The sequence below is a fragment of the Syngnathus floridae genome, chromosome 4, assembly GCF_059516105.1.
Source record: "Syngnathus floridae isolate MCC-2025c chromosome 4, RoL_Sflo_1.0, whole genome shotgun sequence".
In the NCBI taxonomy this organism is placed as follows: Eukaryota; Metazoa; Chordata; class Actinopteri; order Syngnathiformes; family Syngnathidae; genus Syngnathus; species Syngnathus floridae.
In genome coordinates, this window is record NC_142416.1 from 10,369,967 (window position 1) to 10,378,996 (window position 9,030).

General features: G+C 38.6%; 2 protein-coding genes across 10 annotated transcripts; both read right to left on the minus strand.

Moving 5' to 3' along the window:
* Positions 1-401: 401 nt before the first annotated feature.
* On the minus strand, positions 402-4,426 carry LOC148398993 (afadin- and alpha-actinin-binding protein). Of its 9 annotated transcripts, none has more exons than XM_088374679.1 (13): positions 4,283-4,426; positions 4,072-4,135; positions 3,626-3,690; positions 3,488-3,556; positions 3,234-3,357; positions 3,097-3,175; positions 2,893-3,013; positions 2,284-2,437; positions 2,030-2,133; positions 1,779-1,940; positions 1,599-1,710; positions 1,226-1,385; positions 402-562 (listed from the first exon to the last, which is right to left on the minus strand). In XM_088374679.1, exons 1-13 carry the CDS (start codon positions 4,409-4,411, stop codon positions 469-471), a joined length of 1,437 nt encoding a protein of 478 aa, XP_088230805.1. In that variant the 5' UTR covers positions 4,412-4,426; the 3' UTR covers positions 402-468. The 9 variants fall into 9 exon arrangements, with proteins under 9 accessions (XP_088230805.1, XP_088230804.1, XP_088230803.1 ...); XM_088374678.1 differs by having other exon boundaries at positions 2,290-2,437; positions 3,626-3,792; XM_088374677.1 differs by having other exon boundaries at positions 3,626-3,792.
* A 2,114-nt stretch (positions 4,427-6,540) lies between these two features.
* Positions 6,541-8,754, minus strand: LOC148398994 (guanine nucleotide-binding protein G(I)/G(S)/G(O) subunit gamma-10). The gene is made up of 3 exons (XM_088374427.1): positions 8,570-8,754; positions 7,986-8,112; positions 6,541-7,328 (listed from the first exon to the last, which is right to left on the minus strand). The coding sequence occupies exons 1-2, from the start codon at positions 8,657-8,659 to the stop codon at positions 7,987-7,989; spliced, it is 216 nt and encodes a 71-aa protein (XP_088230553.1). The 5' UTR covers positions 8,660-8,754; the 3' UTR covers positions 6,541-7,328; position 7,986.
* Positions 8,755-9,030: the final 276 nt, after the last annotated feature.

The window sequence follows — 9,030 nt, forward strand, 5'->3', positions numbered from 1 at the left end:
AGAATTCCAACTTTATTCTCAGAATTCCGACTTTAAAGTCAGAATTATGAGAATAGTCAGGACTCTGAGAATAAAGTCAGAATTCTGAGAATAAAGTCAGATTTCTGACAAAAGTCAGAAAGTGGGAATTCTGACTTTATTCTCGGAATTCTGACTTTAAAGTCGGAATTCTGACTTTAGAGTCGGAATTCTGAGAATAAAGTCGGAATTCTGAGAAAAAGGTCAGAATCCTGTCACCCCTCATTTTTTTTCTTCACTGGCCCTAATCCTCTTCCGTATCTTTGCAAATTGACTAGATTTGAAAATTAACTTAATTGTTGCATCTGTTTTGATATACACACCATACAAGTGCGACATTTAATTTCCTTTAATGAATAAAATGTTTAATAAAAAAAGTTACATCTTGGAAAGTTTTATTTTTATTTAAAAACCATGCACATTTTAGAATGTCCTTGGAATTCAGTCGCCTCAAAATGACTGGTCCAAAGGTGGAGCTGGGTTTGCACGCATCTCGTCTGTCTTACCATCCCATCTCTCCGACTGATTTGCTCCCTTTTTGGTTCTGCAGACAGCAAGCACATAGTATACTCTTACTAATAATATTGTTTTGTATCTAATACAGTGGTTCTTAACCTCTGTTTGATTGAACCCTAGGGATTTGGTGAGTCGGTCTCAGGGGTTCACCAGAGACTCCACTGCGGTGGTCCGAACACACCTGATTTATCGTGTAAATTCGTGATGACGCATACCTGAACTGGTCTCGCAAAGGCAATAGCAGAAGTCACACTGATTTGCAGGTATGTAATTTGTTTTGAGTTCATGCTTTGTGTTGGTTTTGTACTTTGAAGAAGGTGATGTTCATGCACAGCTCATTCTGTGCACCAGTAAAAAACATTGATGTCTTGAATTTGGAAAAAATAATTGTATTTTTCACTAAAGAGCGGTTCGGTGAATGAGGATATGAAACTGATGGGGTTCGGTATCTCCAACAAGGTTAAGAACTACTGATCTAATATTTGCCGCGACTCACTCAATTTAATTTCTTACATTTTTGTTGATCATTTGTGATCTCTGTATACCTAAACTTGACTCAAAGTGTTTGGGCTTGAGTTCTACTCGCTTGTGTGGGGCATAATTGCTGACAAGGCGGCGAGGAAAATAATAGACCACGAAAGGCTCCGAGACTTACTTGACACTTAAGCCATAAAAGATGTACTTGACTGACCTGTGGTTGTATGACAAACTGAGGGCAGCATAGAGCTCTGGAGTACTGGGTGTTAAAACACTGACTCTTCCCTGATGGAATCCTGAAACCGTAACAGGGCTGGATTCGATGGAAGATGGGGAAATGGGAACACAGCCATATTTGCTAGCAGGCCCCAAACCTGAGAAATCAAAGACAGTAGCTTTTTACCTACACAAGTATGAGATGCAAAGTTAAGACTCAACTCAACTTTATAGAGCATTTTGCAGATGGTGTACATATATGCAAGGCTTAATAGAATATACAGAGGGCATATTTTGTGCACTGCATTAAAAGACAATAGGGATAATAGCAGGGTCTTTATCATAAAAAAGCCACACAGCTTTCTACTTACTAAGAAGGGTGCAGTCACATATGTTGCTTGCTTCTCTTCCACTGCACAAAGGAGAATCATGTAAATACTGCTGCTTCAAGAGAGAGCCCTTCTGATTCTCAAAGTTCTGACGCTGTTGACACAAAAATGTGTATTTTCAGACAATGGACAGAATTTCATGTAGAGTTTGAACATTGTCACCTCACGACTTAGGCGTATGGCAGCCTCCGTGAAGGACTGTCTCTCGCTTTCAAAAGTCCGTTTTTGATGGTTGAAGTCTGCCCAGTGCACTTGGAGATGCTCCCATTCTTCCAAAAAGTAAGAATTACTCAGCTCAGATGGGATTGATGATTCAAGATTGTCCTAAAAAAAAAAAAAAAAAAGCAAAGTATCATTAAGAGGTATGCACGTCAAAACAGTTTTGCATGTGTCTACGTTATTGACAATAACACCTGCAGCATTTGCTGTTGTAGTTTTACAATTTGTTGACTCTCTTTCAGTTCTTTTTCAAGCTGAGCCAAGAGTTTGTCATGGTCAGTTCCATCTCCCATGTGGCCTGCAGATAAACACCAATTAGAATAAAGTTTATCATTGTAAATTATACCAGGAAGCAGGTGCACTTATTTTTGTCGATTTTTGTTCTCATCAAGCTGTGAAGATGCACAAGACAACAAAATTAAGACAAAAGATTCTTCAAAGTTTTCACCCTCACGTTGAAGGTCAACCAGCCTTTGCTGCACACGTTTCCAACTCTGAACTACACCTCCTGTCACATGGTCACCAAGCACTGCCTCAGCTTGAGTTAACCTTTTGTTCCTGTTTGGGGATCCACTCGCGTCCTCCTCAGCGTTTGACAAGGTCTTAAAAGAGAACAACGGACAGTATTACAATAACATCACTAACAGAATAATGGCTAGTTTTGAAGGGGCCTGAAACTTGCGCTTTTGACAGACATATTGAGGTTCAACTGTCTGTTATGTTTTCGCGTGTTTCACAAGAAATTCACTACAGTAAAAATAACATGAAGAGGTTAGAATCAGGATCCGATTAGCAGATATCCTAGCTTCTTCCATTTCTTTGTATTTCCTGGAAGTCTGGGTGACCCATGCTACCTCTAAAAGGTCAGTCATGGTATTATATCAGACTACTAGTTTGGAGGAGTGAGCTCTAATGTCGGAAAATTGGGGTAATGAATACAGGGATTGCTTTGAGCACCGGGTTTTGTCATCGATGGTGAAGTGTCAGTGACTCGATTTTAACTTGCCATTGTTTAAGGAAAAAAAAATAACAAGTAGCGCCTTTTTCTTCCCCTCACTTGCTCCATGTCAACTCTGATAGCATGTAGTAAGGTAGTAAGGCTGTGTCGCAGCTTCATTGCTTCTCGGAGCTCCGCTTCTCTGCGCTCCAGCATCAGGCGCAGCGCTGCCTCTTCTTGCCTAGCCAAGGGAACAAAGAAACATCCACCAAAGTTTGAAGCAACTTCATACCAAACACTGCAAGATATGAGAGTAAAGTTTACTTTGCAGTGGACTGGGACGACTTTATTGACTTCGCATTTTTGCCTCGACCTCCCGGTGGAAAGTTCAGCACCTCAATGGCTACAGAGAAAATGCTGAGAACATTTGACATACTGCAAATGGATTTTGATCATCTCACAAGGTCCTTTGTCCTTGTTTCTGTCAGGCAAATGAGCAAGTCGTTCTTTCATTCTGTTGCTTTGGTGCTCCCTGCGTCTCAGCTCAGCTTCATGCTGGTTGACCCTTAGCTGCAAACGGGTACTCTGGCAAAAGATGGAGTTAAAAGATTAAGAAAAAGACAAATACTTTGTTCAGCCCACAATTCACTCAGCATAAAGGAATTGAGATTGAAAGCTTGCAGATAGAGTTCGTACAGAGAAATGTACACCTTACTTTGGCCCGTTCACACTTCAGCATGTCCTGGAGTCTAGCCACATGTTCATCCATCTCTTTTAGTTGCTCCTACAGGAGCAGATTTTGCCAAGTGAGTTTATAACCCTTCACCATACCTGATAGTGTCAATTCACTCACCCTTAGGGAATCTGTTTGATGGCGGTATTCCCATGAGGGGAAACTGTGAGTGTTCCGAGAAGAGTCTGAAGAAATGCCAGATGACATTGGTAACTGATGTTTCTTTAAATGTAAGAAGCAATATGATTGGGATTGGAACAGCTCCAGTCCCACCATGTGCCAGCCCACTGAGTTTGAAGGGAAAGTATGACAGATCAAGGTATTTATTGATGCACATGCATGCAACGAGTGCCAAAATGAAATAGTGAAATAAATATTGGAATAATTATAAACATATTGAAATAAAAGTCATTGAAGCAACCAAGCAATGAAATACTAAAAGTAAATATGAAAGAATACATAATGAGATAAATATTGAAATACAAAAACATTAGATATGCCATTATTTAATCCCATTTTTATTTAATTTTGGAACTTTTGATCCTGCATAAAATGGGCACCATTACCTTGTAACTGCGGCTTCTTTTCAGCTCTTGTCTGAGCAAGACTTGAAGCCATATGGGCGTCACACTGAGGCAAGTTAAATTTCACAAGTTTTCAAGACAAAATGACTACTGTAAGAAATGGTAACAACAGTAACACTTGTATTATATAAGGTAATTGAAAAAAAATGCCAGACAAAACTACAACAGGTTCCCATAATGTGTGTTGTTTTACCTTGAGGACTGCAATGTCCTCTGGTGGGTGCGGCCACTCAGGTGTTTTCTGTTCTACTAATCTGCAAGCAACGACAAGGTAGCTGTCACGTGAGAAGACAGTGGCCACTGGAGATCTGGAAGGAAGCATTTATTCCAAAACGGGAGTGGCTGGTAGTGTAGGGGTATATACTTGTCTTGTGTGCCGACACCGTGAGTTCAATTTCCCACATATGACGGATTGAATGTGTGTAAGTGACTAAAAAGAAATATTCCGAAACCTGTAAATTACAGTGTAGAGGACTAGCATTGCATGCAAATCCATAGAGATCCATTTTGCCCATCTCAGCCTTTTTGGAATATGTTGCAGCATCAAATTAAAAATGAGAGAATATTTGCAAAAACAACATAATCTTCATTAGTTCAGGTATTTAATAGCCTGTCTTTATAGCATATTCAATTAAATATCTATGCATCCTGTTTTACACACGTACCTAACTTCAAGTTCAGCTTTGTAGATAAAAATGTTCAGATTTAACATTTAGTATAAATTGCTCAATGGCCACTTTTCCTTTAATCTGGACTGTTTTCCTGACGTTTTTGTACCACCATGGGCATAAGGGCTCAATATTGGGTCCTCTATTATTTTTGGTGTACATAAATGATTTTTCCATGTCTTGTTCAAATTTTCTCCCTTTGTTATTTGCGGACGATACCAACCTCATTGCCACCCACGATGATTTTAATTCCCTCATTGCAAGTGTAAATGCTGAGTTGTACGCTGTTACAAAATGGTTCAAAACAAATAAGTTGACACTCAATATAAAAAAATGTAACTTCATGATCTTCTGCAATATAAATAAATCTTACCCCAAAGAACAGACCATAATTTACATAATCAAGAACGAAATCCATCAAGTTACTAGCACCAAATTCCTAGGAGTTATAGTAGACGAAAACTTAAACTGATCTGAACACATTGATTTGGTTTGCAAAAGATCTATGAAAATGCTAGGTATTTCACGAAAAGTTTGTCCCTTGGTCCATCCTTCTGCTCATCTCACTCTGTATTATAGTTTCCTGTTTCCTTTACTCAATTACTGCAACATACTCTGGGCAGCCACATACCTCAACAAATTACTCATCATACAAAAGAAGTTCCTACGAATGATCTCATTTTCAAATAGATATTTAGAAATTATTCACTACTGCCAATTGATAAAGTAAATATTCATCAAACCTGTCTACTCATCCATAAATACATATATAGGAAACACTGTCTTCCAGCCACTTTTCATAATTTCTTCACATTTGTATCAGACTTTCATTCTTATCTAAGACAACAGAGGGACAATCTTCACCCACCTTCCTGTCGAACATCACGCCATCAATATTATATCCACTTTAGAGGGCCCTCACTCTGGAATAAGCTACCAATCCATATCCAATCCATATCTTCACAGGCTTTTAGAAAGCACCTGAAACACCACCTTCTCCACTCATGAGCCTACCAGTCCATAATTACTCCACTGCACTCAGCTAATCCATACTAAGAACATCAATTTAACCACAATTTATACTCTGATTCTTCCTTGTTTTGTTATTTTCTGTTTACAGTTTTTCTGTTCCCTTTTAGCTATTCCTACCTGGTGTCTTTGATTGCTTCAACATCGCTAAGTGTTTATTTTGTTTCGCTTGTTTCTTATTTTGTATAGTGTATCTGTTTATGTATGTATACATACACATTCGTATATATGCAAATATAAATATGACGAATTAATATTTAGCTTGTTATGCTTTTGTTTATTTACTTATATTTTTTCAAACACTTGAATGACATTTGACTACACAGCACTTTGTTTGTTTTGCACTTTGTTTGTGTATATATATATATATATACACACACATATATATATATATATATATATATATATATATATATATATATATATATACACACACACACACACACACACACACACACAGGAGTGGAGCTCCTTACAAGCCCTAGGCTTCGTCTCCCTCCTTGCACTGGTATTGTTATAATATGTGCTAAACAATAAACCAAACCATAAGAGAGCAAAACATCTGACCTATTTTTGTTTGAAAAAACAATTAATGATGATAAATGAATTTAAAGCACTAAATGAATGTTAAAAGTCACCACAAGAGCAAAGTTCCAAAATATAGATTTCAGGTCCAAAAAGAGCATTATCTTCATAAGTTGCTTTTTGTAGTCAGTGACAACAAAGTGGTTCCAAAAACCCAAATAAAAACAAATTGTTACTGTGTGAAAAAGAAATTTAATTTCTAAAATTGTTGCTCACAGTAGCAAAGACAAGGACTATATAGGGTAACAGTAGTAAAAGACCTGGTCGCTTGGCATAAAATTCCATTGTGGAAAACAGCTCATGCAACAGGTCAACTTCAGCAAGATTCATTGAACAGGAACATTTGGATGTTTTCAAAATAGCTGCTGTTTGGCTATTTGCATATATTAAGTGGTGTACAGTCAGTCATTATTCAAATGATATGAGGCATGTGTTTTAAAGATGGCAAGCTAATAAAAGCAACAACAAAAAGCTATTAAAAAACATTTAGATCTGTACCATGTCATAGTGTGTCAAAAGTGAGAACATAAGCATAGCTATAAATATCTGAAAAGTGGATCACAACTTAACCACAAGTTCAATTCTATGTCTGTAGTGTTTGAACAAGAGTATCCTGTATAACAGTACTGGGTTTTAAATTAATACCTGGCTTTATCTACGGCATTGAATATAAAATAATATGTTTGGAAACCAAATATCTAGCAAAATGAAGAAATACTTTAAATGTATTAGTTATGTTGGTGCGATTTCATGACTATTTTTAGACTCCACAAGTTTGGTGCAGCATGAAAGTAATTCATGGATCATTTTGGCAAACCAAACCCCCCCACCCCCCGAATCCATCCATCCTTCCTGAGGTCCAGGAGGGAGCTGCTGGCAGATCTACAGCAACATTAAGTAAAATTGAAGACAGCCTTCGGTATATAGATTCAGAAATTCTTCATTGCTCTTGCCAAACTAAAAGGGAAGGAAAAAAAATAGCAAATGTTAAAAAACACACCGTTTCCTAAACATGTACTGTATTGCATCTTTAAGGACAACACTAATAGCATTTGGAATAAGCATACTGTATAAGACTTGTTGCACTGTTGATGGTTGTACTAACTAGCAGAAGTTGAGAAAATTTTTAAACTAGCACCCTAAATGAGGAGCAAATATTAATAATGAGGAGTTTTCAAGGGAAGAAGAATTAGGGTGAGAATTTGAACAGACCACCTTAACATTCTATGTGTGCAATTTTATTTTGTGGATAAAAAGCAAGCTGCAACACATGCTTCGATCTTCGTATTTGCGTTACAACAAAATACGAGAGACGATTCGCTAGTGTCACACGTAGAACATCAGTTATTTCTAATGTGTATGAAATCAAATACAAGAACTACCTCAAACATAGTATTTGGCTTTGGTGAACAGGTATGCAATTTACTATCACACAAAATTAATACATCTCTGGCAACGTCACTTTAAAAGTAAGCATTATCATGTTTGAGAAGGATTATTTTTGACACTACTGTATTTGATCTCAATAGATCAGCAGCAGTCATATCTAAACTTTTGTGTGATCCGTGCTACATTTTACGTGTTGTGTCATTGCGAGTTCCCCACTACGGCTACCTCAGAACAGGGAGCAGGACTTTGGTGGTCGAAAAGGATTATCGCTGGAGGGCACACCGACCAGGAGGGGGTCCTTGGAGGCATTTTGCAGACAGAAGTTCCTCAACTCGGCAGCAGCCTGAGACACCTGCGAGTCACATACGACGTCAGCATATGGTGGGGAAAAAAAAATAAAAAAGCTAGACGTAACAAAAACCGCAAAACCTCCACAACCACAGGCCTGGCTGTTATTTGCACACAATTTGCATGCAACGGTACAACAGTAAGCGTACAGTGTTAACAGAAGACTATTTTCACGTGATTAGCGAGTTACTGACGTGTAAGAAAAGTAACTTCACCACACAGTAAAACTTGTGTCAACGCGATACTTATTATTTCAAAGTTTTAACGCTCGGTGGTAAAGTTCAAAAAGAGCAACAGCGTTTAGTCCCCCTTAGCCTAAGATTTCGCTCTCCTTCATGTAAAACTGCAATGTGGGAAGCCTGTTTATTCCCCAGACTATCAGTTTGTCTCCGCCATTCAGCAGTCGATCGCTTAGCTTGTTGCTCTCTCGGCGTTTGTGTGTCCGCGTCGGCCGCTGGTACCTTGATCCTCCGGATGCTGGCCTCCAAACGGAGCTGCTTCACGGCCCTTTGAGCGACGATTAAGTTGTTGCTGGCGTTGTTATTGGACATGACGAGAGATGTTGGTGAGAAAAGTCAAGAACGCTTTATGAGTAGTACACGTCTACCAGCGAGAGGAAATTGGTCCAAAACACTCATAAGCATTTCGCCGAATGGGATCCTTTGGCTACAGATTGTCCCTCCCAGCAGGGCGTTCTAATTGGTTTCCTGCATGTCAATCAAACTCCCTGTAGAAACTTGGACATCATGGTGCGTGTTGAACACGTCAGTGAGCAAAGGACTGACCTGACAATAATTTGATGTGTTGGTTCATCGCCAGTAATGAAATGCTTGAACGGCATGTTTATTTTTGCGGAGGTGTGTGAAAATAGACCCCTAGTGTCCCCATGCAAGTTTGTAAAACCATGCTGCAATAATCTGGA